Source organism: Halichoerus grypus, chromosome 8, assembly GCF_964656455.1.
Source record: "Halichoerus grypus chromosome 8, mHalGry1.hap1.1, whole genome shotgun sequence".
Classification (NCBI taxonomy): domain Eukaryota; kingdom Metazoa; phylum Chordata; class Mammalia; order Carnivora; family Phocidae; genus Halichoerus; species Halichoerus grypus.
Genome location: NC_135719.1, coordinates 71,388,140 through 71,413,256, shown reverse-complemented (window position 1 = coordinate 71,413,256; position 25,117 = coordinate 71,388,140). Strand labels below are relative to the sequence as shown.

Here is a 25,117-nt window from a genome sequence, read left to right as displayed (position 1 = left end):
CCCGCTGACGCGGGACTCGATCCCAGGACCCCGGAATCATGACCTGAGCCGAAGGCAGACGCTTAACCGACTGAGCCACCCAGGCGCCCCCTGCACGTGGACTGCCTCTGGATGAGAACCACTGACAGAGCAAAAGCACTGGCAGTCAGTAGCCAAGTATCGTCTTTTCGAAGTATGTGTGTATTCCGTGTGATCTTTCCTCAGACATTCCACCTGGAAAGGCAGATGGGCTTAGATGACGTTTTGTGGTTTGCGCTTACTGTGCAGGGAATCAGGTGACAAATAAAAGGAAGCCGTGCCTTACAGAGTGGGTGGGAAATCTATGGAATTTGTTATCCTAACAGCTGATGGAGAAGATGAAAGTACAGATAGGTCAAGATGAGTTTCTTGAATTTAGTAACCCTCTTTTGTCTCTAACATCGTGCCTAGAGTAAGTAGACAGAGTAGGTGTTTAGTATTTAATTCATGAATTGGTTAAAGGGTAATTAAATTTTATGAAAGAAAAATAAGGCCGTGCCTCTCTGGGTTTTATTTTTCCTGACACCAAATAGGTGGTGCGTTTTCTGACAGCTGGGTGTCTAGCAATTCAGTTCAGTTTTGACACAAACTAGCATAGTTCCTGCAGACCTGGGTTAGGGGCTCAGTTCCACAAAATTTCAAATGCCAGTTGCATGTACCAGTATTTCTGATCAGCTGGCCAAGAATTTGTGAGCTCATTCAACCCCTTCATCAGGTTTGATGCTGTGTTAGAACAGCATGTAGAACTCAGGAAGGCACTTGACTTAAAATTACCGGCTTACTCTAAAGGATACAACGCAGGACCAGCCCAGTGAAAGAGGTGCATGGGGAAGGAATGTGGTAAGAGGCGTGGAGTTTCTCTTCCCTCTTGCCTTTGACAGGCATCCCCTGGGGGCACAGTCACCCCTGGTTGGGAACCACTGTGCTGGAGGGCCATTCTGGTAAATCTTGATGTGTCCAATTGGTAAAAATAATATGGGATGATTTAAAAAAAAAAAACAACCATGAAAATGATTATAAAAAGCTACAGAGTAGATATTATAATATCAGCTACATAAAATTATAAATTTTGTGCCAAGGGCATAAAGAGAAAGCTGGAAAAAAATTTTTTTAAGTTTAATTAGTATTGTAGATGGATTTTTCATCATTCTGTTAATATTGCTACATAATGACTGCTGAATTAAAAAGAAATTATGTAAGGCTTGACTTGGGGGGGGAACATTCTTATCCTTTGAGATGACATGGTACAGGAAAACTTTTTCTGCAAAGTCGTCTTTCATGCCACTGTGACAGAGTCCTGGGTTAGATCATACGTAGACTCAGGACTCTATGGCATTTCTGTTCTTTTTCTCATATATATCAACTCCCTTCTCTGAGATTTCCATCTATCCGAGTAGATCATGATTGTAGCCATCTGTCACACTGAAGCATTGAGAGAATGCAGAGACAGTGAATTATAAAGGCTTTGCTAAGATAAAAATACCATCAGTTACTCAGAAACGCTTGGTAGGAAGTAGTCATCTTCTCTTCGGTAAAATTAAATAAAGCCTGTTTGATCTCCGTGAATTGTTCCTGGATATCTCTTGATTGGGAACCAAGGGGAACCCGAGGAGCGGCTCTGTAAACTTTGAATAGAGAGCGTTGAGTGTCGGTTGTGCTGGGCGGAGACAAGAGGGGCGTGTTCGGCATCCTTGTAATAGCAGAGTGTGCACAACACCCCCAGGTGGATTCAGCTGTGGGAGTGGGTGAGCGAGCATTTCCACCTCGTTGACAATCAGGAGTGATGTGACAGGGCACATGGTGGGAATGCTGGATGGATCACCTAGGCTTCATTTTTTTCTTTTAAGATTTTCAGTAATCTCTACACCCAACATGGGGCTCAAACCCACAACCCCGAGATCAAGAGTCACATGCTCTACCGACTGAGTCAGCCAGGCGCCCCGTCTGAGGCTTCCTCTTGCCTCGTTGTGCTTGTCTTGCTTTATGCTGAAGCACACGAATGAGCCCAGAGCACTTGGACTCCTGTGGGTGAACTGTGAGAACTGATTAATTGATGTTGGGGGGCAAGCCAGGATCAAGCCCACTAAGTCTAGTCATCTGGGGGACCAGCTTCTCCCCCAGGGACCGCAGGTGACCTCACGTCAAACACTGTGTTGACAGTTGCTAGGATACAGTTGTAATCCTTGGAAATGGAGGAAGAGGCTGCTAGGGGTATAGAGAGGCCTGTGAAATCCCTGTGCTCAGTGCTTGGACCTAGCAAATATTATGCAAAGAGGCCATACTTTTTGGAGTAACTCCTTTTTGTCTCTTTCTTTTCCAGAGTCCCTGAAATAGAGTTAAAGAATGCCAAAGGTCTGTCAAATGAAAGTGTTAATTTGTTAAAATCCCACCTAGAGAAAGTGGCCAAAAAACATTGTGGAGAGGTAAGATACGTTTAACTGGAGTTGTAACAGGACAGTAGAAATCTCATCCCATTCAGCAGTGTTCACCTTCCTGCCTTCTCTTGGGCCGAGAGGCTTTTCCGTGACACCTCAAACCCAGTGTTGACTAGAATGTTTTGTTTCTTATTGATATGTACAAAGGGGAACATTGGTACTTGTATTTCTTTAATGTACAGCTTTTATGAATGACAAATTGTAGAGTGTATATGGAGGGTACATTGACAATTCAGAATTTTTCTGAAAGGAGTCCACGTGAGCCTGGCCATCCTGTTGGCACACCTTGGACCAGGCATCGTAACCTGATCTTGACTTGAACCTTTACACTGGAAAATGTTTGCAGACAAGTGATTTCAGACCGAACCTTGCCACCTCTCCCGGTTACATATTAGAAGAGCTAATTGTTTGCCTTCTCAGTGATTAGCCACATACTCTGCTCCATCAGCGTCCCTTTTGTACTGGAGCATTTCCATCTAGTTCAGTATTCTTTTGTAATCCTCTGCACATCAGGGTGTACGTGAGTTCCCCCTTGAGTGGCAGAACTCTCCAGAAGGCTAGACTAGGTGACTTCTTGGGGCAGTGGGTTACCGTGGGTCTCTTAGGCCAGACCATTTCTCTTCAAGTATGACCCATCTTTTCCTCACTTAGGCAGCTCATGCTTAAGAATCCATCCTGTAAAAAGAGAAGAGTTAAGTAAGGACTTATCCCAGGCCTCTGTGTCTGTTTTGGACGTCTGTTAAAGTGACTGGACAGGTTTTCAGTTGCATTCTATAACACAGGAGTTACAGCATGACCCACCTCTGGGTTATCTCAAGATTTTCAGTGATTGCTGAGCTGCAGAGTGATTATAGAACAGCCTGAACAAAAAAGTAGGCCCTGGGGATGATTGCAGAGTTCTTTCTTTTTTAATATATATTTTATTTATTTATTTGACAGAGATTGAGAGCACAAGCAGGCAGAGAGGCAGGCAGAGGGAGAGGGAGAAGCAGGCTCCCCGCTGATCAGGGAGCCCCATGCAGGGCTCTTTCCCAGGACCCTGGGATCATGACCCGAGTTAAAGGCAGAGCCTTTGGCTTAACCAACTGAGCCACCCAGGTGCCCCTGCAGAGTTCTTTCTGATGTAGTCTAATGTCTCACTGAAAAATAATACGGAGTTATACTGAAAATTCAACTATAGAATCCTCTGGTCTCTTGGATTCATGATGTGGGGTTTTTTTGGAAAATACTTTTGCTTTATTTATTTTTCACAATACAGTATTATTAACTATTATCACTGAGCTGTACATTAGATCCCCAGAACTTACTCGTCATATAACCAGAAGTTTGTACCCCTTGACCAACATCCCCTCTTTCTCCAGCCCATCAGTTCCTGGTAACCACCACTCCAGTCTCTTGTCTTTATGAGTTTGGCTTTTTTACATTCCACATATAAGTGAGATCATACAGTATTTGTCTTTCTTTGGCTGACTTATTTCACTTAGCATAATGTCCTCAGGGTCCATCCACGTTGTTGGAAACAGCAGGACATCCTTTCTCATGGCCAAATAATGTTCCATTGCATTTATATACGTCTTCTTTATTCATTCATCCATTGGCAGACACTGAGGTAGTTTTCATAACTTGGCTGTTGTGAATAATGCTGCAATAACATGGGGCTGCAGGTATCTCTTCCAGATCCTGTTTTCACTTCCTTTGCATATGTCCTCAGAAGTGGGGTTGCTGGATCATATCAGTTCTGTGTTTATTTTTTGAGGATCCTCTATATTGTTTTCCATAGTGGTTGAACCATTTCATTTCCACCAACAGTGCACAAGGGTTCCCTTTTCGCCACATCCTTGCTAGTATTTGCTATTCCTTGTCTTTTTGATGACAGCCATTCTGACAGGTGTGAGGTTATAGCTCATTGTGGTTTTGATTTCCATTTCCCTGATGATGAGTGATGTTGAGCTACTTCTCATGTGTCTGTTGACCATCTCTGTATCTTCTTTGGAAAAATGTCTGTTCAGATTCTCTGCCCATTTTCTAATTGGATTATTTGGGGTTTTTTGCTGTTAAAGTTCTATGGGTTCCTTCTATATTTTGGATGTTAGCTCTTTATCAGAAACATGTTTTGCAAATATTTTCTCCCATTCCATAGGTTGCCTTTTCATTTTGTGGATGGTTTCCTTTGCTGTGCAGAAGTTCTAAAATTTGATGTAGTCCCACTTGTTTACTTTTGCTTTTGATGCCCTTTCTTGGGCTTTATTTTAAATTACACTTTTTATTTTGAGATAATTACAGATTCACATGCAGTTTTAAGATCTAATACTAAGAGATCCTATATACCCTTTTACTCAGCTTCAAGGATGTTATATAAATGGAATCATACAGTATGTAACCTTTGGGCTTGGCTTTCTTTTCACCCAACATAATTCTCTTAGAGACTCATCCAGATTGTTGGACGTATCAGTAGTTGTTACTTCTTATTATTAGGTAGTATTCCATGGTATAGATATACCACTGTGGATTTAGCCATCCACCAGGTGAAAGACATCTGAGTTGTTTCTAGTTTTTGGCTATTAAAAATAAAGCTGTGGGGGCACCTGGGTGGATCAGTTGGTTAAGCCTCTAACTCCTGATTTTGGCTCGGTTATGATCTCAGGGTTGTGAGGTCGAGCCCCGCTCTGAGCATGGAGCTTGCTTAAGATTCTCTCTCCCTGTGCCCCCTCCCTCACATTCTCTCTCTTAAAAAAAAAAGAAAAAAAAAGCTGTTGTAAACATCATTATAGGTTTTTATGTGAAGGTAAGTTTTTGTTTCTCTGGATTAATGCCCAGGAGTGCGGTTGTTGGTATATGGAAGCTGCATGTTCAATTTTTTAAGCAGCTGTCAGACTTTTCCAGATTGGCTGTACCACCTTACATTCCCACCAGCAGTGTCTGAGTGATCCAGTTTCTCCACATCCTTGCCAGTGTTTGATGTTGTCCCTTTTTTTATTTCAGCTATATTCTAATAGATGTGATGGTTAATTTTATGTGTCAAACTTGCTAGACCATGGTACCCAGCTATTTGGACAAACATCGTTCTAGATGTTCTCTGGTTTTGTTTTTTCTTTTTTTGCTTTTTGTTTTTTGTTTTAAGATTTTATTTATTTATTTGACAAGAGAGAGAGAGCCAGAGAGTGCGAGCGGGGCGGGGAGGTGCAGAGGGAGAGGGAGAAGCAGACACCCTGCTGAGCAAGGAGACTGATGTGGGACTTGATCCCAAAACTCTGTGATCATGATCCGAGCCGAAGGCAGACGCCCAACCATCTGAGCAACCCAGGCGCCCCTCTTGATGTTTCTCTGAAGTATTTTTTTTAGATGAGGTTAATATTTAAATCAGTAGACTTTGGGTTAAGCAGATTATCCTCCATAATGTGTGTAGGCCTCATCCAATCACTTGAGGGTTTAAAAAAAATTTTTTTTTAAAGATTTTATTTATTTATTTGAGAGAGAGCACGAGCAAGAGAGGAGGAGAGGGGCAAAGGGAGAGGGAGAACCAGACTCTCCACTGAGCAGGGAGCCCGATGCAGGGCTAGATCCCAGGACCCCAGGGTCTGAGCTGAAGGCAGACGCTTAACCGATTGAGCCACCCAGGCGCCCCAGTTGCTTGAGTGTTTTAATTGAAAACGACTGGCTTTTCTGGAAGCAGGGGAAATTATCAGAGGATGACTGTTGGACCAGACCTGCCAGGTCTCCAGCCTGCTGGTCTACCCCACATATTCTAGACTCTCGATAATTCGTTGGGTCAATTCCTTAAAATCAGTCTCTCGCTGTACACGCGCACACGTGTACACCCCCCCATGTGTACACCCCCCCCACACACGTGTACACCCACACACGTGTACACCCCCCCCCATCCTGTTGGTTCTGTTTCTCTGGAGAACCCTGGCTAATACAGATACGTATTGTGAGGGGATGGTGGAGTGGCTGTTCTAAATAAGGAGATCAGGAGGGCTTCTGATGAGGTCACATTTGAGCAGAGTGCTGAGAGGGGCAGGACAGTCAGCCGTGTAGATCCACAGGGAGGGGAGGACAAGAGCCAGTTTGGAAAGTAGTTCTTATTTTCCTCTAGTCTTACATATATTGTATCTGATGTGTTTGTACAGAAAATTCTAGTCATTCAAATTGATTGGCAAAAGAAAAACCCTCCACTCCTTGGCTCCTGTCTCCTTTCTGGTGTAGAAGTGGTTTCTCTTTGACATAATAGAAACTGCCTATCTTCCCCAGCTTTTCTTTTTTTTTTTTTTTTTCTTAAAGATTTTATTTATTTATTTGAGAGAGAGAGAGCACATGAGAGGGGGGAGGGTCAGAGGGAGAAGCAGACTCCCTGCCGAGCAGGGAGCCCGATGCGGGACTCGATCCCGGGACTCCAGGATCATGACCTGAGCCGAAGGCAGTCGCTTAACCAACTGAGCCACCCAGGCGCCCTCCCCAGCTTTTCTTAAAAGAGCTTTTCTTTGGAGAACTTGCCTCTTAAACTCTAGATGAGTGCTTGTCAACTAAAGTGAAGTACATCCAGTGAATGCCACAGCTGCTGCTACAATCAAAAAATACATTAACTTCCCCCTGTGGTGTCTTTGCATTTACTCCTCGAGAGAAAGGTGGAATGAACACCATGTGAACTAACTTTATATTCTTGTGCATAGTGACCTTTATTACTAATTATCACCCTCTCAAGTCCCTTTAGAAATAAGAATTTTTAAACTGCTTTATTGTAATTGAGGAAAAAGGAATTTCAGAGTGGTGGTTGTCATCTGCAGAAGGAGCTTGGTACTCTTGACCTCTCTGGGGTTGGGGCAGTCACTCAGCGTAGGGTCCCAGAAACCCTTGTTTTATGAGTTTACCAGCGCAGATACGATTTATGACTCCTACAGGTATGAGAAAGTGGCTTCACTTTCTGAGAGGGCAATGTCTGTGGGGGGGGGGGGGTTCCTTCTGGTAGTATCCATGAATGCTTCCCTAAGTGGAAATGGAATGCTCTCCTAGTATTGATCAGCCTCCACTGGACTGTTACTAGCAGGGAGCTAGTGAGGCCTTTAAGGATTTGCCTCTGTACCCCAAAGAATGTTTTCAGTACACTGTACGGACAGATGGAAGTTCTCACTGCCGCAGTGATTCTTCTGCTGTCATTTTGTAGACAGGTTTTCTAGTTGGGAAAGTACTTTATTTTTATGCAGTGTTAAATATTTTACCAGATTTATTTGTCCAGATAAAAATATTTTATCAGATTTATTTGTCCAGATAAAAATATTTTATCAGATTTATTTGTCCAGATAAAAATATTTTACCAGATTTACTCTACAGAGGATGCCAGTAAAGTTGAGGAAGACTGTGAAAGAAAAGGGAAGCTTTTTATTTATCTAGATAGTGATTTCTCTTGATAGCAGCACAGGAGGGGAGACCCATGAAAGCTTTTCCCTGCTGCGATTGCCTCAGATTCCTAACTCAGAACGTGTCGTATCAAAGTGCGTATCACCATTTTAAGTGGGCCTCTGATTGCCTGCATGCTTTCCCGTCTCCTTTGGGCCCTGTCTTCCCATTACTTGACCATTTGTGGTTGACTTTCCTCTACATGTTTAGGTGATGATATTTGAACTGGCCGACCACGTGCAATCATTTCTCAGCGAGCATAACAAGCCCCCTCCCAAGTCTTTCCATGAAGAAATGCTGGAAAGGCGGGCTCAGGAGGAGCAGCGGAGGCTGTTGGAGGCCAAGCAGAAGGTGGAGCAGGAGGTGAGACCCTCGTCACTACCGGAGGCCGGGCCCGGAAGACGGCGAGCTGCTATCGGTTTTTACTCTCTCTCTGCCTACATGCTAATCTTTATTTAAATTTTGCTGGGCCTTTGCTTCAAGCACTTGGAGATCCGAGTCAGAGGAGGCCCAAAGAGTAACTGAGAAATATGGCGAGTGGTTTCCTCCCCCACAAATAGCAATGCTGCTCCTAGAACCTTCAGTCTAGTCCAGGTCTTCAAAGAAAAGAAGAGAAAAAAGTTCGTTTAACCAAACTTCTTGTGGTCTTTTGAGCTTGTAAAGCTGTGCAGGAATTCACTGAGCTTTATAGGCTATTTTCTTCCCTCTGTGGGACGGGTATCTACTGTCCAAATGAGTAGCAAAAGCCGGAGATTGACCTTTTTTATGTGCTGTAACCGTTTGTATTTTTTCTTCAATCTGTTTGCATAAGGATGTACACTCCTGTGTTATTTTTTAAATCCTTTAATCAAAGATAATGTACATATCCAAGGTTTCTTCTTTTTTCTTTTTCCTAAGTTTCCTTCTTGATTTTTAACTTATTCTCTATTCAGTCTTTTATTTTATTTTATTTTAAAGATTTTATTTATTTATTTGACAGAGACAGACTGTGAGAGAGGGAACACAAGCAGGGGGAGTGGGAGAGGGAGAAGCAGGCTTCCCGCCAAGCAGGGAGCCCGATGCAGGGCTCGATCCCAGGACCCTGGGATCATGACCTGAGCCGACAGCAGACGCTTAACGACTGAGCCATCCAAGTGACCCTCTATTCAGTCTTTTAATCAACTTACCTAGAATTTTTTGGGGGGTGGGTTGTAAAAATGAGCGTCTGAAGTTTTTTTTTTTCCTTCCCAGACATTTCCTAACACATTAAATAATCATTTTTTCTTAGTTGATTTGTAAACTTCCTTTAAGGTGTATTTTTAACTATATATATATGAAGCTCTATTTGTGAATTACCCATTTTGTTCAATTCATCTTTTTTCTTGAGTCCCTACCGTATCTTTTATGCTGTTTTAATATCTGAAAAATCAAGTCCCCTTCCCTTCACCTTCCGTTATGCTTTTCTTTTTCCCTCAGCCGTTCTCACCATTTATTCTTACAGATGAAATACAGGATCACTCTCTCAAAATCAAGCCAAACTCTCTGCGCTAGACTTACATGTTCATTTAGGAAGAATTGACACCTTGGCAATATTCAGACTCCCTATCCAGGAATGTTTGTCTGCTTATTCTTATCTCTTGGTGAGGCTTTCTAGCTTTCTAGCTTTCTTCCCGTAGATGTTACTGTTTCTTACAGTTACTTCCAGGGTTTTGTTATTCTGCTTTTCTTAGCTTCTTGCTCTTGGTTCTTTTTTTTGCCTAGTTATCATTTAGAGTTTAAAGTTCCTTATTTTCATCATTTTTAGGAAGGCATGTTTTTATTAGTGGGTATTTATCTAGCAGTCTTGTTTAGGTATACTGTTTACCTATAAATTTGGGGCATTTTTTCATTTTGTATTATTGCTGATACAGATTTTGGTCAGTCTCTTAATGGTTTTGATATCCACAACCTGGAATTTTAGGGGACTCGTAAAAAAATAACCAAAAACAAAAAAAACCCCACTATTTTTCCCAACCTAAATTCAGTCCCACTTGAGCCATAGATACGTGAATCAAATGAATGGAAATCAAAATACCGCTTTTAATGCTGAGAAAACTAGAGAACATAGCTGAAGGTCTCTGGCACATGGGGATGGTGCTTGAGCCACTGCCACCCCAGGTCCCGGCACTGAGGACAGCTCAGCCCACCTCCACCAACGGGGCCCCACCCTCTGAGGCGGGGAGCAGACACCAGCACTTGTTCTCCAGGGACAGGGAGATATCAAGAGGGAGGGGCTGAGTCAAGGTGGGGGTGCTGCTGTCGTGAAAGTCTCTCCACGTGGAAACATGAAGAGTGGGGATCAGCGCCCCTCCCCCACAGCCTGGAAACCTTTTAAAACACGAACAAGTATTGCATCCGAACTGATGAAATAGTAGTTTGTTGTACAGTTCTGTATAAACAGGCCTTTTAGGCAGGGAGGGCTTGAATCATAGAAATGCAAAAGGTGTTTTGGGCGGTGCCTGGGTGGCTCAGTGGGTTGGGTGTCCAACTCTTGATTTTGGCTCAGGTCATGATCTCAGGGTCATGAGATCGAGCCCTGCGTCTGGCTCCGTTGGGCTCCGAGTTCGCCACAGAGTGTGCTTGTCTCTCTCTCTCTCTCTCTGTTCCTCCCCCCGCGCTCACTCGCTCGCTCGCTCTCTCCTCTCTCTCAAATAAATGGGTACATAAAATCTTTAAAAAAAAAATGCAAAAGAGGCGCCTGGGTGGCTCAGTCGTTAAGCGTCTGCCTTCGGCTCAGGTCATGATCCCAGGGTCCTGGGATCGGGCCCCGCATCGGGCTCCCTGCTACGCGGGAATCCTGCTTCTCCCTCTCCCACTCCCCCTGCTTGTGTTCCCTCTCTCGCTGTGTGTGCCTCTCTGTCAAATAAATAAATAAAATCTTAAAAAAAAAATGCAAAAGATTTTTTGTGATTATAGAATTTATATGTTATCTGGGTTTTAGAGATTGGCATTTGATGCAGTATGATTTATTTCAGCAACGTGAAATCCTTCATGAGATTCAGAGAAGGAAAGAAGAGATAAAAGAAGAGAGAAAAAGAAAAGAAATGGCTAAGCAGGTACTCTATCAGTCTAAAATAGTCTACATTTTGGGAAACTAAAATGTTTTTCTTTCCATTGATCATGTTTTCCTCTCCTGTGTTACTATCAGTAGTAAGGCTGGAAATGAAGCATTAAAAAAAAAAAATTCCCCGAATATCGTTCATTGTGTATTTCAGATTCCCCAAAGAGGACGCAAAATTTAGAGTTGTATGTTATCTGTAGATGACACAGGTTGATGGAATGACAGTAGTGTATCAGATGAGTCGAGGGAGAGCAGAGATGGAAGCTTTGATAATTAACCCAGACTGGAATTCTTAGTATGTACTTGGAAAATACAACTATTTGTTCAACTGAAGAGTGAGTGGAAATCATACAGATCTGTTGGAGATTTCTTTTTTTTTTTTTTAATATTTTATTTATTTATTTGACAGAGAGATAGAAAGCACAAGTAGGCAGAGAGGCAGGCAGAGGGAGAGGGAAAAGCAGACTCCCCACTGAGCAGGAAGCCCAATGTGGGGCTCGATCCCAGGACCCTGGGATCACGACCTGAGCCGAAGGCAGACGCTTAACCAACTGAGCCACCCAGGCGCCCCTCTGCTGGAGATTCCATTCAGTGATGGAAAAGAAGGATCCAACAGGGCAGGATTAAAAAAGCAGTGGTAGAAAGGATAAAGTCCTTTTTCCTGTATTTTTCCAGAGTCCAGCTCAGTCAAAACACCAGTTACCTGTGTTTGGAGAAATCTTACTCATTCTCTTTTGTAGAATTAATGGCATTTAACTTAAGGGCAACTCTGAGGGGTGGTGGGAGGAGGCACTGATGTAATAGTAAGCAGCACCTGGCTTAAAGCTTTGGTGTTTTTCCTGCCAGCTCTGTGACCTTGACAGTGACACTAAATGTGTCTTAAAATGGGACTGGTGATGCCTCCCTTCCCTCTCATATAGTTATTCCGACAGAAATGTCCTGCCCTCTGTGAAAGTACAGAGCCGTACACAAATGTAAGGTGATGTGACTGTTTCCACCAGCTCTCTTACTCTGATCCCACCCACTTGCCAGCCGTCTGCTCCCTCCTCCACAGCCTCCTCCCTCTGTTCACCGCCTCTTGCTTTTCTCCCTGACTTTCCACCCATCTTGTAAGATTCTAAGCATTTTCATTTATAAAATTCACATTCTCTTCATACTGTAACCTGGTCTTCAGTTCTTGAAGCAGTACATATCTGGACGTTAAATTTTTAAAAGTTCAAGTTTATTACACTTGAAAGCATTCAGCTTAAATTAGAGAATTTGTACTCTCTACTGAATTAATGATTAGGTACTGTGATTGTCTCCGATTTATGACTTGTATCTAAAGTAGGTTTTACTTTTCTTTCTTCTAGGAGCGTTTAGAGATTGCTAGTTTGTCAAACCAAGATCAAAACTCTAGGAAAGACCCGGGAGGACACAGACCAGCTGCTGTTCTACATGGAGGTGCTCCCGACTTTGTGGGAAATGGTAAACATCGGACCAACTCCTCTGGAAGGTCGAGGTAAGTCCCTGGGATTTCTGATTTGTTTGGAAGGATGAAAGTTGTAGAAGAGAGAAATCAACTTGTAGTGACATGTGATGGAATTTTCAGGGAATGGATTTAGTAACTTTTTCAAAGCCTATAAATCTTAATGTATTGGCAATATAAAACAAAGTTTTCATTTGTTCCAACTCATTCCAAGTATCCTTTTTTTTGAAATTTTTTATTTTAATTCCAGTTAGTTAGCATACAGTGTTATATTAGTTTCAGGTGTGCAATACAGTGATTCAGCAATTCCATACCTCACCCAGTGCTCATCATGACAAATGCCCTCCTTAATCCCCATCACCTGTTTCACCCATCTCCCCACCCACTTCCCCTCTGGTAACCACCACTTTGTTCTTTGTACCTAAGATTCCTTTTCTTGATTTGTTCTCTTATTTTTTTCCCTTTGCTTCTTTGTTTTGTTTCCTAAGTTCCACATATGAGTGAAATCATATGGTTTATGTCTTTCTCTGACTTATTTCGCTAAGCATTATATTCTCTAGCTCCATCCATGTTGTTGAATGGCAAGATTTCATTCCTTTTTTATGGCTGAATAATTTTCCATTGTGTATGTATACCACATTTTCTTTATCCATTCATCAACTGGTGGACACTTGGGCTGCTTACATATCTTAGCTTTTGTAAATAATGCTGCAATAAACATAGGGGTGCATGTGTCCCTTTGAATTAGTGTTCTTGTATTCTTTGCATAAATACCCAGTAGTGTGATTGCTGGTTCATAAGGTTGTTCCATTTTTAACTTTTTAAGGAACCTCCATACTGTTTTCCACAGTGGCTGCACTTGTTTGCATTCCCACCAGCAGTGCATGAGTGTTCATTTTTCTCCACATCCTCGCCAACACTTGTTTCCTGTGTTGTTGATTTTAGCCATTCTGACAGATGTGAGGTGATATCTCATTGTGGTTTTGATTTGCATTTCCCTGAGGGTACATGATGTTGAGCATCTTTTCATGTGTCTGTTGGCCATCTGTATGTCTTTGGAGAAATGTCTGTTCATGTCTTGTGCCCATTTTTTGATTGGATTATTGTTTTTTGGGGGTATTGAGTTGTAGAAGTTCTTTATATATTTTGGATACTCTTTATTGGATACGTCATTTGTAAATCTCTTCTCCCATTTAGGAAGTTGCCTTTTATTTAGTTTTGTTGATTGTTTCCTTTGCTGTGCAGAAGCTTTTTATTTTTGTTGTAGTCCCAATAGTTTATCTTTTTAAAAAATTTTTTATTTTATTTTATTTTTTATTTTTTGAATTTTAGTTATTTATCTGTCAGAGAGAGAGCACAAGCAGGGGGAGTGGCAGGCAGAGGGAGAAGCAGGCTCCCCGCTGAGCAAGGAGCCTGATGCAGGACTTGATCCCAGAGCCAAAGGCAGACGCTTAACAGACTGAGCCACCCACGTGTCCCCCAGTAGTTTATTTTTGCTTTTGTTTCCCTTGCCTCGGGAGACATGTCCAGAAAAATGTTGCTACGGATGATGTCAGAGAGCTTACTGCCTGTGAGCTCTCCTGTGATTTTTATGATTTCAGGAATCACATTTAGGTCTTTAATCCATTTTGAAATTATTTTTGTGTATGGTGTAAGAAAGTGGTCCAATTTCATTCTTTTGTGTGTAGCTGTCCAGTTTTCCTAACACCATTTTTTGAAGAGACTGTTTTCTTCCCTTTAGATATTCTTTCCTGCTTTGTCAAAGATTAATTGACCATATAATTATGGGTTTTGTTCTGGGTTTTCTATTCTGTTCTGTTGATTTATGTGTTTGTTTTTGTACCAGTACCATATTATTTTGATTACTACAGCTTTGTAATATAACTTGTGATTATATTAATTGTGATGCCAACAACTCATTCCAGTTATCTTTAATTAAACTAGTTTTATAGCTCATTCCTCTTTACAGTGGCCTATGACACTTCACAGTCTTGCCTCCAATGCCGTTCCATCTGACTTTTAATGATCTAACTATTGAGTAAGTGATTTTTAAAATTTTCTTCCATCAGAATCATCATCCAGTGAAATTTCACACTGTATGTGTTTTCAATCTATAACTCTATAGGTCCCACGACAGATATTCCAAAATGGGCACAGGTATAGAAGATCCTTTACATGAGAATGGGAACCCCAGTTTGCTGCCAGGGTGCCCCTCTCCGTTACAGCTGAGGACAGTGGGCTTCCCCATTTTCAGAGGTATTCTGGGGTTGTTCCCTGTCATCAGATACCACATGAAAGATACTACCTCTTCTTCCACATCCTTTTCTACTAAAGACTGAAGCTTCTCTATTTGTTGTAACCCCCTGTGGGCACGAAGGAATTTTAGTGCAGAATCCATTTATGAGTGGATGGGTGATTAAGTAGTGTAGTTATTATAAATCAGCTTCTTTATGTGTTTATCTCTTGTGAGAACCTAAGCAGCACTTAAAACTAATACTTTCCTTCAGTGAAAAGAAACATTTTAGGTACCAACAAAAGACTTACATAAATTTTTGGGTTATAGATTATTTATAAGAAAGAACCATTTCAGTTCTTTCCCTAATTACCTGTTTGTTATTTTGTTCCCTAATTATCTACTTAAAAAAAAAATCACCTTAGAAGTAATTTTGGTATTGTTAACCACCTACTGTCAAGGTGAACTAAATGTTTTCTTGACTACTGTTTCTGGCGTCAATTCCATTTTAAGATTATAACTCCTTACACCAGTTTAGGGTATTTTTGCAACTGGGCTTCCAGTAGGCAACATAGTTGGAAGTTGTCAGAGTAATTCACTAGGAAGTATTTGTCAAATTCCTATTGTGTTAGAAACAGAAATCAATTAATGCTAAGAAGAAGTGTTTCTGCCTATACAAAAAGCAATTTTTTTAGGTTTAAACATTTCCATTTTTGTGGCTGTTACTGGGTCTGAGATTAGATTTGCTTTTGAAATCAAAGATCGTATTAGCAAGTTTATTCAAGAAAGGATGGGAAAATCTCTCCCCTCGACATAGGTAAAACAACTTTTATATAATGTTTGTGGAATAACATTTGTATGTCTTAGATAGAACAGTATTCCATGAGCATCCAAGAAGGAATATGAAAAGAGATTGTTTTCATCTATTTGCCAAAATTGTTGCACATACCTGCATAGAACTCTGCCACTGTGTTGGCTAATGAGTAGGGAAGGAAATCTTTCTTTAAGAAAGTTTAGTTTAGTTGCTTTTTTGGTTACGAAATAGAAAGCCCTTGATGAACCAAAGTACTTCATGATATACTCTTTGATTCTTCTTCTTCTTTGCTATTCATTGTCCCTTGTGGTTGGAAAGCCAAAGGAAATAAGCAAAGTGTTCCATTTTGTTCTTTCAGTTAGTGGATACATTTAGTAGAGTTGGTAGGGATGACCTCGTCATCAATGTTGTCAAGAGGGCAGTATTTGAATTGGCTGTGACTAAAAGCAATAACATCTAGAACCATGTTCGTCCATTCATTCAATAGGTAATGAGTGCCTACTAAATGCCAGACACTGTTCTGAATCCTGGGCATTCAGTAAACAAGATCAAGAAGGAGTCAGGCTTCATGGAGCTTATATTCTGGTTGGAGGAGACTGTCCACAAGCAAAGAAGAAAATGTCATCTAGTGATTAGTGCTCTACAGAGAATAAGAAGAGGCTATGGTGAGGAAAGGCTGGATGGCTACTTTAGATTGGGAGTTTGGAGGAAAGAGTACACAATTGGATCTTGAGTGGCTAGAGGAGAGTGGTTTTAGGTTGGGGGGGGTACCAGAGCTGGATGATGAGAAGGAGCCAGCCAGAGCTATAGGGCGGCTGGTGCAGAAGACCGGAGGCTGGCATTGGCTTGTCATGCACAAAGCTCATCAAACAATAGAACAGTGTGGCTAGAAGTAGAGGGCATGGGGCAAGCACGGGTAGGTCCCAGAGGGCTTTGTTGGCCAGGTCAGGAGTTCAGGTATAATGAGAAGCTTTGGGGGGTTTTACATAGGAATAAGATCTCATTGGATTCACAGTGCAGGAAGTTCTTCCTGGGTACAAGTAGAGAGTGGCTAGCCCGGGACCAATAGTAGAGGAGTGGTTTTCGCCTCTCACTCCATCCCGCTCTGTCCTCGTCCTCACCCTCAGTGTGTTGCAGTCACATTCATCTCTCATCCTTGGAGCACACCAGGCTCCTTCCCATCTCAGGGCTCCTGCTCATCCCTGCCTGGGATGCTGTCCCACTGGCACTTGGCATGGCTGGTTCCCTTTTATCCTTCAGTTCTCCCCTCATATGTGACCTCAGAGACCCCATTTCCCTGCTTAGGCACCTATTCTCCAATCCTGTTTTGTTTTTCTGCATAGCACTTAACCACTAGCTGAACATCTTCATTTGTTAGCTTTTTTAGTGTCTTTCTCCTTTCATGAGAGCCTAAGTTCACAAGAGCAAGGGCCTCATCTGTGTTTTCGTCAGGACCTGGAACAGGGCCTGGCAGGCACATAGTAGGTGCTCACTAAACATCTGATGAAGGGAGGGAAGAAGGAGAGCCCATTGGAAGGAGGGCAGATACTGTCTTTTTGGCACTTTTAGAGTCTGCAGCCTCTTTAACCAGGGCAACTCTGCTTTTCTTTTTCTGTGGGCTATATAAAAAACCAGTAACAAAAGGTTTCTGTTGTTTAAAAAAAAAATGAGAGAACAGAAAACCATTCACTCTTCTAGTAGAAAGAAAGGCTTGATACTCAAGGGCCTGGTTTTTTTTTTTTTGAAGATTTTATTTTTAAGCAGTCTCTCCACCCAACATGGGGCTCAAGCTCACAACCCCAAGGCGGAGAGTCGCACACTCCACTGATTGAGCCAACCTGGTGCCCCAGGGACCTGGCCCTTTGGCCCAGCTTTTCACTGATGAGTCATTGCTTTTGTGGAAGAACTTCATTTTCTGTATCCTTCAAGCTGTCTTTTTTTCCCCCTTGAAGGATTGACTTAAAAAAAAAAAAAATTAAATAGCATAAAACTAAACATGTTCAGGTATACAATTCAGTGTCAGATTGCCTTTTGTGAAGTACAGACACAGTCCTCCCGAGTCCCTGCCTTCTTCCCAGGGATAGTCTGCCTCATAAACAGGTACTTCAGATTTTTTAGGAGAAGCCAAGGAAAAAGAAAAAGTCTCTTTAAGTAGTTCATGGAAGAGAATTATTTCCCACAGATTCACAGCCGCCTTCTTTGCAGGTTACTAAGGTGTATTGTAGCCCAGAGTCTAGGAGACATCACCTCTCTCCACCATCAAACAACATTGGCTCATCTCCTAACTTGTTTTCCTGATCCTAAAACCGAGTATGGTAACTGCTGGCTGTTCATCCTTACAGAACACAGATTATGAAGTGTATAAGACGTGGGATTCCCTCCATTTTCCCCAAAAAGCTAGGGAACCACTGAAGTATATAAAAGATGTGGGTAGGAGAGGAGGGGATCCTTGCTACATCTTTCCAAACCTGTGATCCTCCATTGATCACTGTTCCTCTACTTGGCTCCATGAGGGCATAGACTAGTTCACTTCAACTTACACAATATTGGGAATTCTTACTAACTTTGTGTCCACAAAGCTGCCCTGAGTTTCAAACCAAGGGATGAATAGCTAGAGTTTTCTGTGGCATCTGGGTGAATTAGGCAGGAAGGTGAGACCGTTCTATCCCCCCCATATGTCTCAGGTGAGATTCTCCCTTTTCTATCCCATCCCAGTCATCTATACCCTTGGTTATGTTGGCAGAGCAGTCTTTTGGATGGGAGCCCAATTCTCAAGTCCCCCTTTGACAGATTGCCACCTCTCTTCTTGCTACTTGGCTTTTAAAAACAGTTACCTTTTCAGGGCACCTGGGTGGTGCAGTTGGTTAACTGTCCGACTCTTGGTTTCGGCTCAGGTCATGATCTCAGGCTTCTGGGATCAAGCCCTGCATCGGGCTCTGTGCTCAGCAAGGAGTCTGCTGGAGACTATCTCCCTCTCCCTCTGCTCCTCCCCTGCTTGCAATCTCTCTCTCTAAAATAAATAAAATTTAAAAAAAAATAATATTTGGCAGTCTTGTTTAAAACACCCTTTATCTTTGCGTACTGCCACAGCTATTTGGAAAAACTGATAGCATGGGTGATGTTCCTAATGATAACCACAGCCCCTTGTGAACATTCCGTAAGCCAGAATAGACCCTTGACAATGAGACCCGTGTTATTGCTGCTAAATTCCATTTGTTTACATTAGGATGGCTATTTCTTTTTTTCTTTTCTTTCTTTCTTTCCTTTTTTTTTTTTTTAAGAGAGGGAGTGGGGGAGGAACAGGGAGGAGGAGAGCGAGAGAATCTTAAGCAGGCTCCACTCCCAGTACAGAGCCCAACCTGAGGCTTAACCTCACAACCCGGAGATCATGATCTGAGCCAAAATCAAAAGTCCGATGCTTAACTGACTGAGCCACCCTGGCGCCCCCTGGGATGGCTATTTCTGATGGAGTTCAGAAGCTGTTTTACTCATGAGTGAGTTAGGTTCCTAAAGCTTGTTCTAATCCATTCAATTCTGGATGAGTCCAAAAAAGACAATATGAGCACCCAGTATATATACATTTCTTGGGTGAAAACAGGAAACATCAATGACATTGGATTTTGTTTCTTGATTCCTTCTCCTCAAACTTTGTGAGATTTACTTTTTATCCTTCAGAATGATTACTACTGTGAAACATTCTATTCTGTTTGTACCACGTTGGTTGTCTTCTTGATACTTTCACTTTTAAAATTCTCTTGATTTTTATTTCAGTCCTAATGATACATCTTTTCATACCAGAACTCTTAACATTCTCATTGTGTTTGTACTTAACAGTCGTGATACAGTGATTAATAGTCTAAAACACCGTTAAACCAAGCTTTGACACACTATAAACAGCATAAAGATGACATAGGCTAAAATGTCTATTAGCACCATCTTTTGGAGGGAACAGAGTGGATATAGAGCTGCTTCTGGATAATTTATGTTAATAAGCCTCCATATCATTTTAAACCTTTGCTTTATGTTTTTCTCCATAAATTTTAGAGTGCCCTTGGTTTCACAAAGAGCTTTATTTTTATTTATTTTTTAAATCCCAGTTTTCCAGGTTCTTTTTTTTTTTTTTTTTTAAAGATTTTATTTATTTATCTGACAGAGAGACAGTGAGAGAGGGAACACAGGCAGGGGGAGTGGGAGAGGGAGAAGCAGGCTTCCCGCCGAGCAGGGAGCCCGATGCAGGGCTCGATCCCAGGACCCTGGGATCATGACCAGAGCCGAAGGCAGACACTTAACGACTGAGCCACCCAGGTGCCCCCACAAAGAACTTTAGAAGTAGAAATTTAAACAACTACAGTATATTAGTCATTCCCTGGTGTTTCAGATATGTAGACACATGTGTGATATGAGAAATTCAAATCATAAAAGGTCTTGTCAGCAGTGTGGGAGGGGTTTGGGGTGGGGGAAGACATGTAGGGCTGGAGGTGGAGAGACTAGTTAATAATGGAGTATCGCATGTGTCCAGGAAAAGGTGGTGATAACCCGAAGGGAGCAGGAGAATTGGAGAGGAGAGAGCGGTACTCAGGGATCAACTACACGGAGATCTAGTTGCTCCGGGAGGCGCACATGTTTCTGACTGGAGACAGAATGGATGACTGTGCCACCAACCAAAATAAAAGAACTAAGGGGAAAAACCAGATTGAGAGAGGGTAGGAGGGTGGTGGTGGTTTTTTGACATTGCAGTAGCATGAGGATTCAAGAGAAGGCACAGAAGTAGAGACAGCAAGTAAAGAAGTTTGAAAATGAAAAAGGGGGTGGGAGCACAGGATTGAGGAAGGGGAATGTGGACCTGGGAGAGAGCTATAGTCTGAGGGGCTGGAGCCTAGATGGAGGGTCATACTGAACGTTCAGGAGACGGTCTAGCTGATGGACCAAGATTACAGAGGAGACTGTAGGCAATGGAACTGAGGACAGGATCACTGTCCTTCAGAGTCTGGGAAAAAGAAAGAATGGTGCAGATGCCAAGAAATGTTATAGGTGGAATAGAAAGTGTGGGCTTCACTGCCCATTGCTTCATGTTAAGAAGGAAAGTAGAAGGCAGGATCATGCTTAGAGTGAAGGGGCTGCTTTCTAGAGATCTGTCCCTGTGCCTCATCAAAACATTTTGTACAGGTGTCCAATCCTGACCATCAGGAACTCTCTCCTTTGCCTCTTTTCCTACAACTTTTGCCAATTTATTCATTTATATTGTATTTATATTCATAATCCCCTGATTATTTTTGCATTATCATCTAGCTTCCCAGCTATTGCTTCTCACTCAGAAAAAAAGCAGAAAATGGGGAAGAGGGAAGGACAAGGTGGGCTTTGAGTGTTGTGGAGAAGTCATAGAGGGGAATGCAGAGCATATCTACCAAAGACAAGTAGGACAGTGAATGAGAGCATGCAATGGTTGGGGGCCCAACTGGAGACTAGGAATTTGTAGTGCTCCAGAACCCCCATTTGCAGCTTTCTCCAGGTGTGCAAGTGTATGGGAATGCAGAGATGTGGGATCACGGTGGGACTGAGCTAAATCACTGCTATAGAACTTTTGTGATGATGGAAGTGTCCCCTATTGGTGCTGTCCAATAGAGTAGCCTCTAGTCACTTGTGGCTATTGAGTACTAAAATTTGGCTACTGACTGCTGTCGAAGAACTAAACTTTTAATTTCTTTTATTTTTTTTAAAAAATTTTATTCATTTACTTGACAGAGAGAGACACAGCAAGAGAGGGAACACAAGCAGGGGGAGTGGGAGAGGGAGAAGAGCCTGCTTCTCCCGGCTGAGCAAGGAGCCCGATGTGGGGCTTGATCCCAGGATCCTGGGACCATGACCTGAGCCAAAAGCAGATGAGACCCTTAACCAGCTGAGCCACCCAGGTGCCCCTGAACTTTTCATTGCATTTTAGTTAAATCTAAATAGCCACATGTGGCTAGTAGCTCCCCTGTTGGACAGCACAGATACAGAGTTAGGGGTTTGTAGAGTTCATATGGAGAAGACTTCAGTGAAGTGAGGTGCTAACGATCCCATTAACACTTCAACTCAGTTCCTAGTAGAGATGGTGAATGGGCTAGTAAACAGGAGAAAATGGAGGGGCAAGAATTTCCTGTGTTAATCTTAGGTTAAAAAAAAAAGTATCATTGTCCAAATTTGTTTTTAAGGCGAGAACGTCAGTATTCTATATGTAGTAGCGAAGATTCTCCTGGCTCTTGCGAAGTCCTGTATTTCTCTATGGGGAGTCCTGATCAGCTCATGGTTTACAAAGGGAAGTGCATTGGTGAGTAAACTAGTTAAATTGATTTAAATTACTCGAACAAGAAAAGTTAATCATGAAGGAATGGGGTAGATTGTCTGATGCAGGGAGGACTATTAAGTCGGTAAGTCATTCTGGTTCCCGTTACCTAATGACCAGAATGAGAAACTGCTCAGGTTTCCCCTTCAGTAAGATGGAAATAAAAACTTAACCTTTGGAAATACTGTTAGCTGAAAGATAATTTAAAATTTGTCATTATTATAATTAGTCAAGCTTTTTGAAACCAAAGTGGTCGAAATAGGAATCAGTAGAATTTTGCAGCATGCGCATCTATTGCTGATGAAATATGTGTAATAAAATGAGTTCTAATGCCTGTAATCTTTAATGACCAAGTCTAATTTTCTTACTTGATATCCATCTGAATAGCATTTTCCTGCTTGGCATTCCTGACCAGGAAAACCACTTTATTTTCTATATGTCTTATTTAGCAGTTTTGTCTACTAATGGCTGTTTGGAGTAAAGCTGGTTTAGCAATTGTGATTTGAATTGTTTATGTTAAAATCAAGTTTTCAATATCTACCTCTTTTGCCCTAAATGTATGTCTTTTATCAGCCATACAGATACAGCCACTACTTGGTGTAGGGATCACTTGTATGTAGTGAATTCCAAAATTTAATTTTCAGTCCCATGAATATTCTTACCAAAACTAACAGCCAGATTATCTAAATTGAATCTACTTTCTTTTGGTGTCTTTTCCCATCCCCTTTAAGGAGATCCAAATTAGCAGGGGAGTTGCCAGGGAGCAGGCAGCAGATAAGAGGAAGAAGAAACTGAGTATCTGAATAGTCTATGAACTGGACACTTAACCTTGGCTGATGGAAAGCAACCTGAATGGTACAGGACCATGTGGACACACGGTGTGCCGTATTGAGACAAAGCAGCCATTTAAACAGGCTCACGACCCTGGACCTGAGACTGTCCTTGACTCAGGCATTTCAGACTCCTGAATTGGCAACATAAAACTCACTACGTTCAATAACATGGGGAAACCAGGAAGGCAAATTAATCCAGCTGCTTTGTACCTTCCCTCGGTCTCTTACCCCGCTGGTTTGCATTAGACCGATTTACCTTAGTTAATACCCTCATTAGGGGACACATTTGCAATTGGAACATTTTTTAATAAAACCATCAAGTAAATTACTTACTTTGCTTTCTCACAACATGTCTGATTTTTAAAATATGTCCTGATTTTCTACAAAATGTTTTTATAAAAGATGAACTAATTAACATTTGTTTTTCAACTTAAAGCTGTTACAGAAAGAGAGAAAGCTGATGGATAAAGCACTTACAGAGACTATCTGTACAAATGATCATTAGCGTATAATAGAGTCTGAGTCAGAAATCTTCTGGTAACATACTTCCTTTAACCTCATCACAGTGTGTTCTTTTGTCCCTTTTATTACCCCCATCACAAAAAAGTGACAAGAGGAGGGTGATGATAACAAAGCTACAATACAAAAACAGCCCTCCAGTCAGCAATTAGGAGATACCCACCCGGTTCCAATTAAGGAGACACATATTGCAAGACATTGTACTATATAATGCACACATTTAATTAGGCTTTCTGTAAATAACATCACATTCCATCCCATAAACATTAAAATCAAGTGTCTCCCCTTGTGTAGTACTTAGACCCCACATTCCACAGGTTGCTGCCTTTGGTTGATGAATTTTCACACATCAAGGTTTTCTCCCCTTAGGCTAAGAATGCCAGGAATTATTTGTAACTAGCGTTAACAGATCATTTTAATTAAAATTTCTTAAATTGCCAGAATTTCTATGAGGTTAAAAACTGCTTCTCAGTTAAAAAGTCTAGGTGAGCTAATTCAGCCATATTTCTCCAACGTATTTTTGCTAAGACCACTCTGTCTTATAAATACAGGTTATGTCTTTTTTTTTTTTTTTAAAGAATTTATTTATTTATTTGACAGAGAGATAGAGAGAGAGCACAAGTAGGCAGAGAGGCAGACAGAGGGAGAGGGAGAAGCAGGCTCTCCACTGAGCAGGGAGCCTGATGCGGGGCTCGATCCCAGGACCCTGGGATCATGACCTGAGCCGAAGGCAGCCGCTTAACAGACTGAGCCACACAGGCGCCCCTACATTTCATTTTTAAATGGAAAAAATAATTACCATTATTTCTTTAGAACATTTTTTTGTTATGAAGCCAATGTAGCATTATGGAAAACTGTTATTTATATATTAAGAGAAAAAGACAAAATACTGTATAACAGTGGTTCTCATTTGGGGGCAGTTTTGTTCCCTGGGGGACATTTGTGGATGTGCAGACATATTTTCCATGGTTAAGACGAGGGTAGGGGTGCTCCTGGCATCCAGTGGGTAGAGACCAGGGATGCTGCTAAAGTCCTGCAGTGCACAAGACAGCCCTTTTCAACAAAAGATTTTAGTCTAAATTGACAATAGCATCAAGGGTGAGAAACCCTGTTTTTTTGGTATGATTTGGTAAATTAGAATAAAAGAGTAGAGGGGCCTGAAAGAGAAAATAAAATGGTGATAATGTGGGTGATATTTTTCTCCATTTCCAATTTTTTGGTAATTTTCTATCATAGTCTTTAATGAAAATTGGTGTTACAGAAATTTTGCTCTCCCAAGTACAAGTGGAAATCATATGCCTATCACTAAATAAATGTGTCTTTCTAGCTTTAAATTTAAACTGTCATTTCTGGGTCCTTCTCCCAAACTATTGCCAGTTTGTATTTGCTGAACATACTCAGATTTTGTAGTAAGAAGATCATTGATATATTCATATTTCCCAATTATTAAAACTTGTTTTTAATACTAATCTACATTGATGGAATAATCTTGATGGAGTGCTCCCATTTCCAAATTCCTTCACATTAGTTGGTATTTAGCTCCATGAGGGTAGGCATCATCATCAGGAGTGAACCGGTTATGAAAGTAATATTGTGAATAATGGCTGGTAGAGGAAAACACTGATCTGAGACTAAAATCTCATGGTTGATTATTGTCCCTTTATAAAAATTAATGTTTAAGGGTTCAGAATATGTTGTCAAATACTAAAAATTTGGTCACAAGGGGCGCCTGGGTGGCTCATTCGTTAGGCATCTGCCTTCGGCTCAGGTCATGGTCCCAGAGTCCTGGGATCGAACTCCGCATCTTCTCCCTGCTCAGCGGGAAGCCTGCTTCTCCCTCCTCCACTCCCCCTGCTTGTGTTCCCTCTCTCTCTGTGTCTCTCTCTGTCAAATAAATAAATAAAATCTTAAAAAAAATTTGGTCACAAAAGAGCATGTATTACATGCAGTCATATTTTTTATAGGTAGCGTATGGTATCCACTGTTGAATGAATGCGTGAAG

General features: G+C 41.6%; 1 protein-coding gene across 4 annotated transcripts in view; it reads left to right on the top strand.

Moving 5' to 3' along the window:
* Positions 1–25,117, top strand: part of EIF2AK4 (eukaryotic translation initiation factor 2 alpha kinase 4) — a 106,276-nt gene that overhangs the window by 15,940 nt on the left and 65,219 nt on the right. For 2 of the 4 annotated variants that reach the window (XM_036110685.2, XM_036110694.2), the window contains exons 3-7: positions 2,339–2,441; positions 8,058–8,210; positions 10,841–10,921; positions 12,279–12,427; positions 21,633–21,748. In XM_036110685.2, coding sequence (XP_035966578.1) covers positions 2,339–2,441; positions 8,058–8,210; positions 10,841–10,921; positions 12,279–12,427; positions 21,633–21,748 — 602 coding nt within the window. Of the gene's footprint in view, positions 1–2,338; positions 2,442–8,057; positions 8,211–10,840; positions 10,922–12,278; positions 12,428–21,632; positions 21,749–25,117 lie in introns of those variants that run through there. The other 2 variants (XM_036110689.2, XM_078053388.1) reach the window with 2 other exon arrangements.